Source organism: Globicephala melas, chromosome 2 (assembly GCF_963455315.2).
Source record: "Globicephala melas chromosome 2, mGloMel1.2, whole genome shotgun sequence".
Lineage (NCBI taxonomy): Eukaryota > Metazoa > Chordata > Mammalia > Artiodactyla > Delphinidae > Globicephala > Globicephala melas.
This window is the reverse complement of record NC_083315.2, coordinates 145,585,685-145,603,083: the sequence shown is the minus strand read 5'-3', so window position 1 is coordinate 145,603,083 and position 17,399 is coordinate 145,585,685. Positions and strand designations below refer to the sequence as shown.

The 17,399-nt window shown below is 45.6% G+C and overlaps 1 protein-coding gene across 6 annotated transcripts in view; it reads left to right on the top strand.

Moving 5' to 3' along the window:
- SLC8A3 (solute carrier family 8 member A3) overlaps window positions 1-17,399 on the top strand; it is a 155,770-nt gene that overhangs the window by 114,764 nt on the left and 23,607 nt on the right. For 3 of the 6 annotated variants that reach the window (XM_060294957.1, XM_030854466.2, XM_060294958.1), the window contains one exon: window positions 16,266-16,372. The exons of the other annotated variants lie outside the window; for them this stretch is intronic. Coding sequence is in view for 1 of the 3 variants with exons in the window: in XM_030854466.2 (XP_030710326.1) it covers window positions 16,266-16,372 (107 nt within the window). In the remaining 2 variants the exon portion in view is untranslated. Of the gene's footprint in view, window positions 1-16,265; window positions 16,373-17,399 lie in introns of those variants that run through there. 6 annotated transcript variants of the gene reach the window in all.

Below are 17,399 nucleotides of genomic sequence, written 5' to 3'. Positions count from 1 at the left end.
AGTATTGCCTGCAAACCTGCTGGTTCCGAACAGGGGGGAGAGGTGGCAGTTGGAGGAAGGGCAGATAGATGTGTCAGGAAAGGGAAACAGACTCTCTTCCCCCACCTCACCCAGTTAGGCCAACAGAGAAAGGGAGCACAGCTCAGGAGAAGTCACGGACGTGGGGCCAGGCCGGGAAAGGAGCTCGAGGAATTGGCACTGATTGCAGCCATGAAATCAGTTTCTTGCGTCTCTGGGAACAGAAAAAGGTGTGGATGAGTGGAGACTTGGGGGGCTTATCTGTCAACAGGAGCAGCTAGGATTGGGCTGGAAGGAAGTGAATTCAAATGCTGCCTCCAGCTACTTGACCTCCCATGGAGAACTTCTCCTCCTCCAAGTCAAGAAGCCTTCAGTAGGACAAACTGGTACCATTGCTTCTTCCTAACATTCCCCCGTGGACATCAAACAGGACCCCTCAAGGCCCTTCTCTAACCAATGGGATTAAAATATGCAAATGAACCACCTCTGCAATCACTCTCCCAACTCCTGTCCCAGGAGAGAACCAAGAGCAGGGTTGGATAATAGGGAAGGTTACATTCTGACAGGCATGCGGCTAAAATTGCTGCGGCAAGTGCAGAGGAAAGATGATCCTCGTTTCCAAACAGACTTCCTAAGACAGGCTAAGGTCCATATGCGGTGATAGGAAAGTGAGGAATGATGTTGAGGAAACACAAGCCCTCTCCAGGCATACACACCCCTTTGTAATTCTTCCTCAGGCCAGACCATGGGGTTCAGAAAATGCTCCGCCTGGAGCGAAACCAACACTTGTCAAACTCCCAGTCATCTCACCCTCTTCTGACCCTATCCTGGAAACTAGGGAAGGAATAATCCCTTCACTGGTTGCTCGAGTCGTAACAATAGACCATCATCAAATTAAGCGAAATTTCTGGCTGCTTATCACATGCCAATGACTATACTATGAGTTTTACTTGCATCGCCCCATTTACTCCTCTCAGAACCCCTATGAGGTAGATTTTATTATTGCACCCGTCTTCAGATAAGGAAACCAAAGCTCACAGAGATTAAGCCATTTGCCAAAAGTCCTAAATCTCTTTTTCTCCCATATGTTAACTTTGCTTTATCTTATTTATTTTAATTATATATTTTAAAATTTTTATTAAAGTATAGTCTATTTACAATGTTGTGTTAGTTTCTGGTGTACAGCAAAGTGATTCAAATCTATAGAGACAGAGACATAGACATATGTACAGACATATATACATGTGTATATATGTTCTTTTTCATATTTTTTCCATTATGATTTATTACAGGATATTGAATATAGTTGCCTTTGCTATACAGTAGGACCTTGTTGTTTATCTATTTTATATATAATAGTTTGTATCCACTCATCCCAAACTCCTAATTTATCCCTCCCTTACCACCTTTGTTTTCTATGTCTATGAGTCTGTTTCTGTTTCATAAATAAGTTCATTTGTGTCATATTTTAGATTCTATATATGTGATATCATATGGTATATATCTTTCTCTTTCTGACTGACTTCACTTAGTGTGATAATCTGTAGGTCCATCCATGTTGCTGCAAATGGCATTATTTCATTCCTTTTATGGCTCAGTAATATTCCATTGTGTATATGCACCACATCTTCTTTATCGATTCATCTGTCGATGGACATTTGGATTGCTTCTGTGTCTTGGCTATTGTAAACAGTGCTGCTATAAACATTCGGCTGCATGTATCTTTGAATATTTATTTATTTATTTAGGTTGTGCCAGGTCTTAGTTGCCGCATGCGGACTTCTTAGTTGCGGCATGCATGCAGGATCTAGTCCCTCCACCAGGGATCAAACGCCGGCCCCCTGCATTGGGGGCGAGGAGTCTTACCCACTGGACCACCAGGGAAGTCCCTGCATGTATCTTTTTGAATTATAGTTTTGTCTGGATATATGCCCAGGGATGGGATTGGTGGATCATATGACAACTCTATTTTTAGTTTTTTGAGAAATCTCCGTATTGCTTTCCATAGTGGCTGCACCAATTTACATTCTCACCAACAGTGTAGGATGGTTCCCTTTTCTCCACACCCTCTTCGGCATTTATTGTTTGTAGACTTTTTTAATGATGGCCATTCTTACCAGTGTGAAATGGTACCTCATTGTTGTTTTGATTTGCATTTCTCTGATAATTAGCGATGTTGAGCGTCTTTTCATGTGCGCATTGGCCATCTGTATGTCTTCTGTGGAGAAATGTCTATTTAAGTCTTCTGTCCATTTTTTGATTGGGTTGTTTGTTTTTTGGTTATTGAGTTGTATGAGCTGTTAGTATATTTTGGAAATTAAGCCCTTGTCGGTCCCATCATTTGAAAATATTTTCTCTCAGTCCATAGGTCATCTTTTCATTTTGTTTATAGTTTCCTTTGCTTTGCAAAAGCTTATAAATTTGATTAGGTCCCATTTGTTTATTTTTGCTTTTATTTCTATTGCCTTGGGAGAAAAGTCCTAAAACTCTTAAGGACTGAGTCCAGGTATCTCTGACCCTAGGGCTCATGCTCTTAACCACTAAATGATGGAACAGAAAATTGTTTTCCTGGCATGGGTCTCAGGAAGGAACAATGGAGCATATTAACACTTCACTAAAGTCATGACTGAATTACTGAAGTGACAGCAGAGTCAGGTTCCAGCCAAAGGGGACTCCATTCATGCATGTTTTGAAGGCCAAAGGAGTTTAGATTGGTTTGGGAAGGGAAAGGGGAGCGATTAAAGTGATCTTTTCATAAGTGTAGCCCAATAACAATGCTCTGAAGGGAGTAATATGGGCAGGAATGGAGTCAGGGAGGCCAGCGCCGGTCTGCCCCGGCACTGCTTCCAGTATAATCACTTGTTAAGAGTTAAGTGCAGGCTCTGCAGTCAGTCCCCAGCTCAAATCCTCGCTCCGCCACTCAGTAGTTTTCATTAATCATTCATTCATTCCTTGAACAAATATATATGGGAGGTACCTCCTATGTGCCAGAGACTGTTCAGGCACTGGTAAATGAGACAGTCATGGTTTCTGCTCTCATGGAGCTTATACTCTGCTGGGGAAAACGGACTGTACACAGATAAAACAAATATGTAAAGAAGATAAAAACGAAACAGGGTGATTGGATGGAGAGTAGTTGCAGAGCCAATCGGATTGGGTGAACAAAGAAGTAACAGGTAAACTGAGACATTTAAAAAGGCCCTGGACATTGACATATATACATTACCAAATGTAAAATAGAGAGCTAGTGGGAAGCAGCCGCGTAGCACAGGGAGATCAGCTCGGTGCTTTGTGTCCACCTAGAGGGGTGAGACAGGGAGGGTGGGAGGGAGACGCCAGAGGGAGGGGATTTGGGGATATATGTATATGTATAGATGATTTACTTTGTTATAAAGCAGAAACTAACACACCATTGTAAAGCAATTATACTCCAATAAAGATGTTAAAAATAAAATAGATAACTAATAAGTACCTACTGTATAGCCCAGTGAACTCTACTCAATACTCTGAAATGACCTAAATGGAAAAGAATCTAATAAAGAGTGGATATATGTATAACTGATTCACTTTGCTGTACAGCAGAAACTAACACAACATTGTAAATCAACTATACTCCAATAAAACTTTTTTTTAAATTCAAGCTAAAAACATAATAAAAAATATTAAAAAGGCCCTGGTGAAGGAGGAGGAAAGTCCCAGCCAGAGGAAACAGTGCAAAGGCACTGAAGCAGGAATGAGGTTGATGCATTTGAGAAAATGAAAAGGAGGTGAGCACAGCTTGGGCAGAGTGGATGAAGAGTGGTAGGAGGTAAGCTGGGGGCAAGCCAGGCTGAGCTCTGCAGACCCCTTAAGGTCCTCAGGGTGGTTCTGGAGCCTGCAGCGTCAGTGTCGCCGGAAACTTGTTCGAAATGCAAATTCTCGGGCACTACCGCGAGACCTCTTGAATCGGAAACAATGGGGATGGGGCCCAGCATTCTGTGTTTCATCAAGCCCTCTTGATGATTCTGAGTATGCGGAGGTTTTAGAACTCAGGGCTCCATTATGCAGGTTTAATTTTATTCTAAGTGCACTGGGAACCCACTAAGGGTTTAAGTACAGAGGAGTGGCATGTTACGATTTTCTTTAAAAATTTTTTAAAAGCCCCGTGGTTGTTGAGCAGAGAATGGACTCTAATTTGGCAAGAGGAATGGAAGCAGGGAGCCAGTTTGGGTTAGGTGGCTATTGCAAGGGTCCTGGCCAATGGTGACAGTGGTTTGAGCGGGGTGTGTGGCAGCAGGGAGAGCTGGACCATGCCTGACAAGGGCAGGGGGCAGAAGCTAGGACCACAGAGAACTGGCTGCCACTGTCCAGAGGACGGTTCAAAAGCAGTGTCTTCAGAGAAGACATTCTGCCCTCCCAGTCTCCTCCCTTTTGCCTAAGATTAGGGAGTTCAAAGCAGAGATCAGGCCTGTCTCAAGAGGACAGGGGCTTCCTCTGGTGCATAGACACAGGTGATGGGGGAGCAGTGATGAAGGATGGACTCTGAAAGGCTGAGGAAGTTGGGTGGCTTCCCGAGAGGCCTAAGTGGGTAGTTCCAGAGGGTGAAGTAGGAGCCCTACACATTACACACACACACACACACACACACACACACACACACACACACATTTGAGTGAGACCTGTAGTTTCCAAAAGCAAGGGTTGTGCTTTTTTGCTCATGTCATTATCCACAAAAATCCCAAGAGAGAAATAAGGCCTCCTGTATAGGCACAGAGAGGGTGAATGCCTTAGGAGAAGACAGCAAATAAGAAGCAGCAGCAGAATTCAAACTCCCGTCGTTTGCTTCCAAGCCTAACACCCTCTCCGTTATCCCACAAGGCACCAAATGACCCCTGGAATGAATTAGGATTAGGGTGAGGTGAGTCATGCAAGTACAGGGTGGGTCCTGTCTTTATTTATAATTTTGGTATTTTGTTCATTATGGATTTTTTACATTAATTCTTATTTTTTAAAAATGTTGCAATAAAATATTACTTATCTTGATTACTGAGTTGCCTGGTGGACCCTTAACTTTTGCACCTCTCCCTTGCTTGCCTCATCCCAGTTCTAGCCCTGGATCTGTTACACGATTCTGTATCAGCCTCTTGTATTGACCATTAGCAGCACTTCAGACCTTTAACACAAAGCAAATAGGATTTCCATTCCCCTCACCCTTGGGAAAAGCTCACCTGCAGATTTTAGACTCTATTCCTCGAGAAGTTTGCCTACTATGTTCCTGCCAAGATCACCAGTTAGCAATAGGCTAGGTCCTCACGTTGGAGTGGAGGGTACAGTGCTCAGCACTGCTGCCCTGAGCTGGGGCCAGGACTCAGCCCTGCCGACTCCAACCCTTTGAGAGCCTGGGCCCCACCTTCTTTCTAGGTGGTGCAAAGTAAGAATTTGCTTTTTGGCAGGTAGAAGAAGGGAAGAACCCTGAACTGGAAAACAAGTCATTTAGACATCTCACAGGCAGGGAATTCCCAGGTTGTCCAGTGGTTAGGACTCTGCACTTCCACTGCAGGGGGCACGGGTTCGATCCCTCGTAGGGGAACTGAGATCCTGCATGCTGCACGGCCAAAATAAAATAAAATAAAGTCAACTAGTCTTTTTTTTAAAACAGTCTTATAGGCAGAAATTTCTGACAACCCTTTTGGGACGCACAACGCAATGCACCAAAAATGGTGACAATGGTTGACAGATAACCTGGATGCTCTCCTCTCATCCAGGGCCACTGCATCGCACAGCCCCAGGGCCAGCATTCCTGTGGATATCTACGTGAATGGATGGAATGCTGCAGCTCTGCCTTAGCTTAGTACTGGATTGGTTCAGTCAACAAAACGCTTGTAGAATCAGCTCATCTTCCATGCAGTTAAGTCACTAACTGAAGGAGTTTCTCTACCGAGACCTGGGACAGTCATCTTTCCTGGACTTGCTATTCACTGGGATCTCTAGAAATTATCCACCGGAAGGATGGGCTTTATAAGCGCTCAAGTGCACAGGGATGTGAGGTGGAAGGCGGAGCTTTGACTGGGTTTGACTCAGGTCCTGAGGAGCCAGCTCTTCTCTCTTTCTAATTTTTAGAAGCTTTTTCTTGGACCTGAATTTTCACATCTTTACAGTACAAACTTCTCTCCTTTCTGCTTGGATCAAAATCATTCTGAAAAAATGAGATCCCCAGCAGAGAGAGAAAACAAGACAGTGAGACCCAGTATCTCCAAAGCCATGAATCGGATAACCAGTCACTTGTTCTCTTCGGACCTGGAGCAGACACACTGTTAAAAAAATGATTTTCTAGATTATTCTCACTACCTTTCCAAGAAAGGGATTTATCAATTTCAAGACGCAGAAGTGGTTTATTCCCAGATCATCGGTGGGGTTTTTTTTTTTTTTTTTACTCCCCCTGTTGACTTAGAAGAGGAAGAGGATTGGAGCTGTGAATCGTCCTTCTCTCTCCACCCCACTCTCTTGGGGTGAGGCAGGGCACACTTGGAACCCAAATAGGCCTGTAGGTAATTGAGTCACATATGGAACTGAGACCCACACATGTCCACTGCCACGGGGATTGGAAATTTAATTCCCCTTTGAGGATAACTAAGCAAGGCCCCTACAGAGATTACTTTCAAGAAGGCCAGATTCTCCCTCTAGTGTACAGTGGAACGTTCCTTACCCTCACCCCACCCCATCATAGCCCCACTCATATGCACACACACACAATCAGGAATATGAAGCACTCCCCACCACAGGGCAGCAAAGAGGGGGAGAAATCTTTATTGTGATTTGAAGAGCACTCTTCTCCTAGCAGAGACATTGTAGTTAGACGATGGAGGAACACACTCTTTCCCATGTGTGTGAGCAAGTGCACACAAGAGACTTTTATCTTTGCGTGGTGGCCGTGAGAAATAGTCAAGCTTAGGAGCCTCCTTGAGGTTTGCGGTATACTCAAAGCAAGACGGACTTGAGCTGCCTGAGGAATGTAAGCCGATGCCCTCCACTGAGACACTACATTTCTTAATATTGCCTCCTATGCCACGGAAATGCCATAAAAGCAAAGGTCAGGGGCAAAAGGGTACTTTCTGTAAATGTTCATACCACTGGACTATAAGCTCCATGAGAGTGGGAACAGGCTTTTGATCAATAACGAGTGGGTGGGTGGGTGGATGTATGGATGGACATTACAGAGAGCATCTAATTCCTGGAATGAAGGGTCCAGTCTTTATCCTCTATGAAAAGGTAGAGAGATAAAAATTTGTGATTTCAAATCTTTTCTACCCTGTAGAGCTGCTCTGTGAGGCATGACAGCCTTCAAAAGAAAGGCTGCCTGTTTAGAAGACCTAAGAAATTAAAATGTTTCCTCATTTTGCCCTGAACTTTGGGAAACAGAGAGTGGCCCCTTTGGGATTTTTGGCACCATTTTGCCTCTGACCATACCCTGAAGCCTTAGGTTCATAATCGTACAGTCATTTCAGATGTCCTTTACCCTTTAGCCACAGGTAAGAGGCTCGCTCTTCAGGTGTGGGAAAAGTGGGGATTAGGAGAGCAAAGGAATCGGTCATGAGTTACAGTGCCCAGTGATGAGCCCAGACATTCCCAAACGGACAGAATGCACGTCAAGTCCTCAGATATGTGGGTGCGCACCCCTCGACTTGCCCAGCGGTCGGGTCTTAATTGTCAGTGGAGACAGAATGTTCCTGCATTTTGCCTAGGGGAAGCCATATCCTTGTGGGTTTTCCCTGATCGGCACAGCTAGTCGTAGGTATGGAGAAGTTGCAAGCAGCAGCGGGCTCATCAGAAGGGTCCAGAATAGATGCCAAAGCAGCAAAGGTCATTTGTGCACGCTCCTCCTTACAGACCTAGATATCCTTCCCTCCCACTCTGTACCTCCCTGGCCACTCCCCCAGGTTGCAGAAAGTTCTTCAATGAAATCCATGTCTCTGCCTCCACCTGTCCCATATTCTTGTTGGTTCAGGCACGTGTGTGGCATAATGAATCAGGCAAAAGCCTGCCAAGCAGGACTGCCATGTACAGTGGTGCAGGTTGTGCACTGCATAAAGACCCTTAAGTGGAGGCTGAAAGTCTAGCCAGCACTCTCCACACCAAGCCCAGTGCCCTGACATGCTGCTCTGCAAGCCGGAGGAAGGTGCTCTCTCCTCACCAAGCTGTGTATCTCCAGGGCTGTATCTTTTCTCAGTTTTTCACAAAGGCACCTTAGAGCCTAACAGTGGCCCCGCCATCAGGACGACATAGTCTGATTACAAAATAGACACTGCACGACAGTTCTAAGAGATTATCTGGCTCAGTTCCTGACTTTATAAAATTTTAAAAGCCTTTCATATTAGTTGCCTATTGCTGTGAAACAATGTGTCATAAACTTAGAGATGTAACACAATACCTATCTCACAGTTCTATAGCTCAGAAGTCCAGGCATGGCCATGGCTGAGTTCTCTGCTCAGGGTCTCGCGAGGCTGAAATCAAAATTTGGGTGGCTGGGCTCTTATCTGGAAACTCTGGGGAAGTGTCTGCTTCCAAGCTCATTCAGGGTGTTGGCAGAATCCAATTTCTTTTGGCTTTAGGTCTAAGGGCCCCCATCCTTGCTGTCTGTCATCCAGGGACCACTCTGCTCCTTGAGGCTGCCTACATTCCTCCTCATGTGATGCCCTCCATCTTGAAACCAGAAACAGCACATTGAGTCCTTCTCATGCTTCAAAGGGATTCATGCATGAATCCCTCTGGCTTCCTCTTCTTCAGCCAGAAAAAAAGCTCTCTGCTTTTAAGGACCCCTGTGATTAGGTCAGGCCCACCTGGATAATATCCCTATTTTAAGGTCAACTGTATCGTATAACATAACATATCACATAACATTATGGAGGTGGTATCATATTCACAGGCTCCAGGGATTAGGGCAGAACATCTTCGATGGGACATTTTATTTTATTTATTTTTTCATCGAAGTATAGTTGATTTACAATGTTGTGTAAGATGGGACTTTTTTTTTTTTTTGGTTTTGAACCTATAATAAAAGTAAAAAATGAATGCAGAAGAACACAATGCCAAAAACTTAGTATGAATGTGAATCTCACTAGATGTTCAAATCTGGCATAGTGCAAATTTTGTTCATACTATTTTGCACTTTTACAAACTCAAATCACTTTGGTTCCTATACTTGCTATAAAGTATTGGCAACAAAATTCTTCAGATTCACATCTTTTGGCTACATTGTTTCTAACAGATATAGATTTTTTTTTTTTTTCGGTATGCGGGCCTCTCACTGTTGTGGCCTCTCCCGTTGCGGAGCACAGGCTCCGGACGCGCAGGCTCAACAGCCATGCCTCAAGGGCCCAGCCGCTCTGCGGCATGTGGGATCTTCCCAGACCGGGGCACGAACCCGTGTCCCCTGCGTCGGCAGGCGGACTCTCAACCACTGCGCCACCAGGGAAGCCCCAGATATAGATTTATTTCCAGTTTAAGAGAAAAAATACTTACAGTTTGTGCATGATCAAGTATATTTGAAAGATTCAACAACTGCTTTCCTGTAATAACTTCTGGCTTTTCATAAAATGCAGACATCCTCCTTGAAAAATCTTTTCACATAGCTGATCATTTTCGTTTTCAGAAAATGTATAAGGGGTCATTGCAAAGTTCAGAATGATCCTTTTCTTTTCAACAAAATTCCTCTAAAACAAATTAGCTGCAGTCGACTAAAATTTACCCCAGGATATTTTCCTCAAAATAAAACCAAACCACAACAAGGACCATCATGCAAGTGGAGCCGAGGGCGCAGTCCACAGCCACTGGCAGTGGCTCCACCTAAGAGGGGACATTTTAGAAATTCAATCTACCACAGCCTCGTCACCCACCCACATTCCTTTTAAAAGCCAAATCTTTGAGCCTTTTTCTTCCCCCAAAGGCCTGTTTGAACAAGCTCATTCAGATAGCTACCCATTTTGAGCAAACACTAGCATGTGGTAAAATAATTTGTAAATCGATCAGAACTACCTTTTCTCAACATAACCTCTCTCGAACGTGTTGGCAGAAGCTGACACTGTCAGTGGTCAGCTGGAACTGGCTCCTACCAGTTCATGAGACCTGATTGTTAAGTGTTGAAGATTTTTGCAAGCTGGTTGTTCAAACTATTAGTACCTTAAAATTGACTATAGTGGGAGTATTTACACCATGGAAGGCATCACCCCAAATCAGGGCTCCTTTTTTTTTTTTCCAATGAGCACGTTTACCAGCATACCACTGGGTGTCGACCTTTCTTTACAGGTCATCTTCTTGATCTCCTGTAGCATGCAGAATCCTTTCCACAGCCTTTTTCATGCATGGTCATCACCCTAGCCACCAGGAAAGGGGAGATAACTCCCTTTTAAATCAGTTCATCTCTTTGATGTAATGGTATGTGGTAGAGTTGAATTCTGCCTCCCCTTCCTTTGGACGAACCACTTGTGACAGCCCCAGAACCATTTGGAGTGGGCGCCATCTCCCTCAGGAGACATCTCTCCTCCGGATTCACATATCACATCCCAGTTAGAAGCTCAGTCTTTAGAGCCACACTGTCTGAGTTCAAATTCCAGCTCTGCCGTTCATTTACCTGTGATCTTGGGCTAGTCTCAACTTTTCTGAGCCTCTGGTTCCTCATCTATAAAATGGGGATAAAAACAGTACCTACCTACATGGGTTACAGTGAAGACTAACTAAATGAGGTGATGTATGCACCTTGCCTGACCTGTACCTACCTTATGGGTTTGTTGTGAAGATTGAATTGTTTAATATAACTAAAGTGCCAGAATAGAACAGTGCCTGGCATAAAGGAAGCACTATTAAATATCAGTCAGATAGGGCTTCCGTGGTGGCGCAGTGGTTGAACGTCCGCCTGCCGATGCAGGGGACACGGGTTCGTGCCCTGGTCCGGGAAGATCCCACATGCCGCGGAGCGGCTGGGCCCGTGAGCCATGGCCGCTGAGCCTGCACGTCCGGAGACTGTGCTCCGCAACGGGAGAGGCCACAACAGTGAGAGGCCCGTGTACCACAAAAAAAAAAAAAAAAAAAAAAAAGATATAAATATTAGTCAATTAATTTGAAACATGGTTTCTAGACTCTTCATCATCTTAGTCTCCCTGTTCTGGGTGCGCTCCAATTTCCCTCTCAAAATGTAGTGTCAGAATGGACCTAACTCCAGTCTTTGGCTGAAATGCTACACTTTTGATTCCAGCCCCCCCTCTCCCTGACTGGCAGTTGTTTTTGAGTAGCTGCCTCCTTTTCCCTAAGTTTTTAGTAGAGTCAGAGAGAATTCCCCCAAAAGTGCTGGGCCCTGGACCAGCAGCATAGGAATACCCAGGTTACTTGTTAGAAATGCAGACTCTCAGGCCCCACACCAGACCTGCCTAATCAGAATTTGCATTTTAACAAGATTCCCAGGGAAAACATAGGCACACCAAAGTTTGAGAAGCGCTGTTTTCGGGGACCCTATGCCACACCTATGTTCAAGAGAAAAATCAGCGAAAGCATCCTAAGCCTTCTCATGAGATGTGGAGCTTTTTCCCCAGACCTTGGTCGGGGTCGGGGGAGTGTCAGTGTTGGGTTGTCAGGCTGCGATTGGAGGTGGGAGGGCTTTTTCAGCCCTGGTTCAAAGCCAGAAACTTGACAAAGAAAGAGATGGGGGCTGCTGGCACCAACTAGGGAGATAAAAAGGACTAAAAGAAGAACCCAACACGGATGTGAGCCTTCTGGAAGCTCCCACAGAAAGGCTGACAGTTCTGCTGCCAGCTCCGTCCTGCAGCCCCAGGTCAAGGAAGCTTTGTGAGCATTAGGTGGCCTGGAACACTCGGGATAAATTTAGAAATGATGAAAAGGAACCTTTGTTGATGGGGTGAAGAGTAATTTAGTGGAAATCAGGAGGGAAGAGGTCACCAAGTCAGAGATTCTTTAGAGATTATTTCCAGCAAGGAAGGGCCAAAGGGTTAAGAAGCCAGCTACTCACATCGCAAAGCAGAGGCAGATCCCTTTATTACCTGCCTATGCTGCCTGAGTTTAAATGGGAGAATTCTAGGGTTCTTACTGTGGCCACAGCTTGGGAATGGCAGCCAGAGTTTACCCACCCACTTGTACAAAATAAGCTATAGGAATAATAGGGGACATATGCCAAAATCCCAACTCTGCTGTTTACTAGCTGTGTGACTCTGGGAAAGTTACTTAACCTCTCTGAGCATCTATTTTCTCATCTTTATTTATTTATTTTTTTAAACATCTTTATTGGAGTATAATTGCTTTACAATGGTGTGTTAGTTTCTGTTTCCTCCTATTTAAAGTGGAAGGAATAATACCTAGTTTACGTGGCTGAAGTAAGGATGAAATAAGAAAGTTCTCATGGTGCTGAAGGCAACGTAAATGCATATATTACATTAGATTCCTTCCTTGTGTAAAGTGAAATTCACAAGTCCTGATTTGGAATTGGGTGTCCTCGTAGAAAGGAATGTTCTGAGAGGCCAGCCAGGAAGCCCACAAACGTGTTTCCTAATCCCTTCCAGGTTGCTGGTGGGCGAGCTCCTGGGGGCATCTTTTCCAGGCAGCACAGTTAGGTCTTAGCTGGGAACGCTGCATGCTTTGGAACCTCCTTCCACAGAAGGCTCGGAGGAGAGGCAGGTGCAGGCCTAGAGCCTCTGAAAGCATTACTGGCTCTTAGGAGCAGCTGCTTGGGATGGTCTGACCCCATGACCATTTAGTAACTGGGCAGAAGGAGGAATTGGGAATAGGAGAGATACGGGGCTCAAAAGCCCTAGCCTAAACCCATGAGTTAGATCCCGGCTTGCTGTTGGAGAGAGCTCCTGAAGACTGGACATATAGAGTAGGTTAAGTACGCTGAGGGTGTAGTTCAATGACATTTGGGCTTCTGGCCTCTTTGTGCCACTGAGAATGCTTAGTCATTCCATCAAAGTAGCCTTCAGTATATTTTTTTGTTCCTAATGAGTTACATTTTTACTGTGAAAAGGCAGAGTAGAGTTATTTCATGAAGCTTCAGCTTCGTGATTAATTTCATGAATTTCATATTCATTTCATGAAATTAGAAATTTTGTGAATTTCTAAGGCATTAGAAATTCACCACTAGCAAGTCACTTGGGAAGATATGATTGAGGGCCTCCTCTACACCAGGCACTAGGACTATAGTGGCAAGTAAGAAAGACATGCTCCTGTCCTCAGGGAGCTTACACTGTAATGTGGACAGATAGGCTGTAAACAAGTAAGTTAATAACCTACCCAGCTGACTTTGGGCTGTGATCGGTGCACTGAAGGGAATGAGCTGAGGAAATAACATGATGGAACATGATAGAAGGTGACCCAGGTTGGAGAGGTGGGCATGGTGGGGAGGGAGACCCAAAGAGATAACGTGGCCATGGAAGGCCACACCGAGGAAGGAATGTTTATGAGACAACCAAAAGGACGAGGATAAGCATGGACCACGTGATGAATTAAGTTGGGTTATACAAGATCCTATAGGCAGTGGTAAAGACTTTGTATTTATTCCAATTAATGAGGCGTGATAGGACCTGGATTTTATTTTCAATAGATAACCCTGGTTGTCATTTAGGGAAGGGATTTAAGGAAGAGGGCAGAGTCAGGAGCAGGAAAACCTCTTAGGAGGCTGTTGTGAAGTCCAAGGGAGAGGTAATAGTGCTTTGATCTAGGTCTTGATAGCAGAATGGGCGCATTAAATGTTTTAGGGTCAGAGATGGGTGTCGGGCTGGTGATGGGGAGGGATGAGGGAGAGGAAGGATTTGGGTGATTCTGGGTTTGGATAGATGATGGTATCATCGACTGAAATGGGGGAGAACATGTTTGGAAAGAGAACGCGAGACCTGGCTGGTGACTCTTAATAAATTTAAATGTTCTTGTGGCCTCACGTGTGGCTTGAGCAGAACTGCAAACTTTCTCGGGTTTCTCCGGGCAAGGTAACACCCTAAGCCCAAACAGATGTGGTGCCTTCCGCACGAGCCACCTCAGGGAGGGAGGCTCACACCGCGCCTCCCCCACGCATGAGGCCCTCCAGCTGGGGGTTCCACCTAGCTCACCTAAGTTTCTCTTGCCACTGCTTAATGCCTGGCCTCATTTCCCTGTCTTCAACCAAGTTGTCAGTGGCTTCTCTCCTTCTGTTTATCTGTTCACTAAAAATCAAACAAGCACAAGCCGTGCTGTGTCTGACGTGGGGTGTGTCCAACCCAGAGCTTGTCACTGACAGGGGCACAAAACCAGATTTGGGGAGAATATAAGCGTCTGTCTCCATGCTACCACCTTTAACATGCCAAGCCCCTCTAAGAACCCATTTGGGATCTCCCATCCTGGTTTATCCAATTCTTTCTTGACCTGACATCTATTTCCAGCCTGTACCACCTCTTGGGTCACCAGTTCTATTGCTTGATTTCCTTTTATTCTCTGACTCAGTGACTGGAGATGAAAAGATTTCTTTACATGTTACTCTCAAACCACCAGACTGGGGTCATATTACCCTTAGTAATGATAGTTGCTATTTATTAAATATTTACGAGGACTTGCCAAGTGCTTTGCATGCATTTTCTCAATTAAGAACGCTATGAAGAGGTATTAGTATTCCACTTTACAAATGAGACTTGGCGAGCTTTAGCATGCTGCCTGAGGCCCAGGAGGGGGCTGGGTTTGATCCCAGGTCGCAGTCTCCCAACCCAATGCCATGGCCCTGGAGGAGGGAAGGCCAAAGTATTGTGGCCTTTCAGAGGCGGGACACTCACACGATCTCTGGTGACCAGCCAGGTTTTCCTGTGACTGGGGGTGGGTGTAGCAAGTGAGGAGGGTTTGGAGTCTGTTTCTGAAGCACTGGGGTGGCGGGAGCTGGGTGGGTTAGTAACTGCTCTTACATTCACTTCAGGAGCGACGGACCCACATCTTGTTCTACAGGATCGACAGTGTGGCCGACAGAAGCTCTGTCGACATGCAAAGATCTAACGGTGACTTGGGAAACACGGGAGAGCTGAGAGTTTGTTCCAAGTCAAAATGTAGCAATATTCCTACTTTATACAAAAGAATAAAGGCTGGAGCGGAAGGCCTTGGTCTTCTCAACAAAGGGCAGGCCTCGCTCGGGGCACCCATGTGAGAAAGGGTGCGTGCCCGTGGGCAGCTGAGCAGGGCTTCTGCGTGGCCCCTTCTTTCCCACTGCTGAGGGGAGCCTCAGCTCCATGCCCACCCCCGTCCGGCAGTGTCTCACACCCTCTGGGAGAGACCTTTAAACATCTTGTCCGGGGTCTGATCCGGAAATGTCCCCCTCATCTAGCAAAGGCTGGGAGAAGCTCAGGTCCACCTCTGTTTTTAAAGCTCCTAGTAATACATTTTTCTAAAGTAAAGAAATGCAAAACAGGGTTCCTGGCTTGGTTTATAATTTTCAATGTTTAAATTAACAAAACAACTCCTTTTAACACAAAGAAAAAACATAATGGTGCTAGTCACAAGATCATTGTAGGATTTATGAACTAATCATAATTCAGAGAGCCCTAGAGTTCCCGTGATCCAGCCAGTGTATACCTCTGAGTGCAGAAGCTCATTTGGAGATCAGGTCGGTAGTGTTCGATGCCTGCTGTGAATTACCAGAAGGTGTGACTTGAGCCAAATGGCCCTCCTGGCTTCCCTGTGATAGCCACCACCACAGAGAAAGGGACAGGCTCCAACTGCAGCACCCCACCCCCCACGCTGCCCTTTCTATAAAATAAAACTTTCAAGTCGGTATCAGCTAATTTCAAAAGAAAAATAAAATTGTTTTAAATTCCCCCTTGCCCCAGAAGCAAGAGAGAGTAAGGAAGCAAATACTTTAGGAGAACCTGAATGCCTGAGCCTTTTTACGTATATTATTTCGTAGCTCTCACGACTGCCCTGAAATGGTGTAATTTATGCATTATTCAACCCCTTTGTGTCTCAGGGAAATAATTCGTCCAAGATCACCTAGCATATCCAGGATTAGAACCTAGATCCATTGACTTCAAAGCCTGAGCTCCAGTCTGATCATGCCATAAAGCCACACGAAGCCCAGGAGGAGCCCAGTGGGGCTGGAAGGGGACCTGGGGTGGCCACTCTCCTCCGTGTCCCTATGGTGTTGGGGCAGACTTTGACTTTTCTAGATCTTTTCACTGTTTCTTTCTCTTTCCGTTTCTTATCCTGGCTGGCTGGCCCCCCACTCTGCTCCTTGTTTATGATACTTATTTTTCCATCCACAGCAAAATAATTCACATCAAGGTAATTGATCATGAGGCGCATGAGAAAAACAAGAATTACTTCATTGAGATGATGGGCCCCCCCGTGGTGGATATGAGTTTTCAGAAAGGTGTGGCACCCTGTCCCGCACACTAACGTTAACACTCTCCTCTCCTCTTCTGTTTCCTCCTTTCTCCAATCCGTTTGTCTCCTTCTCTTCCCCTTTCTTCTGCCTCTCTGGTTCACTGCCCCTTGTTTCTTTTCTGTTTCTCTCTTTCCCCCCTCCCTCTCCCTCTATCCTCTCTGCACCCAGCTCTGTCCTAGCACCTGCCAGCCTGTCACATGGTATTGGAAGGGGGATGCTCAAGACCCCATGGCAGTTTTTTGTGGGATGGGGAGATGGATATGGGGAAAAAAACGCAAGGGAGAGAAAGCGAGAGAGAAAAAACACCAGCCACAGCCCTGAGAGTATCATATATGAGGCTCTCTGCTCCTCCTGAGTGGTTTAGGATACAAGGAAGAAAAAGATAGTGCAATCCCAGGCAGAAGGGCAGCCCTGGGAAACTGGCCCAGCTCTCAGCACAGAGATCTGTGGCGCAGCTCTTCTCAGGGCTAAGCTGATAGTCTCTGGATGTTGACAATCAAAGTATTTGTATTGGGGTTCTGTTTGTGGTTCATCCCATTCCCCAAGACAGGCTTTAGGAATCCCTGCTAGCAAGTGTGTTTTTCTCTCCCTGACCTTGACTGAGCTGAAAGTACAGGTTTGAGTTCTAGGTCTAGGTCAAAGGCCTACCTGCTGTCTTCTGTCTTCCCTCTGCAGGGCATCTAGGTGTGAAGGCAGTTAGAAGAGTGGGAGAGAGAATTCTGACCTGAGGTGAGGCTTCCCCAAGAAGTCACAGGACTTCTCAGTCGCAGCTTTTGCCTTTGATTTGAATGGCCCCATACACCCCAGCCTCCAATAGGCAGTCAGAAAATCCTCTTCTGGATGGATCATACTGTGGAAGGGGGAGCTGTCAATCATGCTCCTGCAGACCATGCCCATGGTCACAGAGCAAGCACCCCCTTCCCATCCCACAGCAGAGTCCCTGCAGTGGAAAGACAGGCCAGGCTCATATCCCTTAGACAGCCCTAGAGTACCATATCTAGGGCAAGAGAGA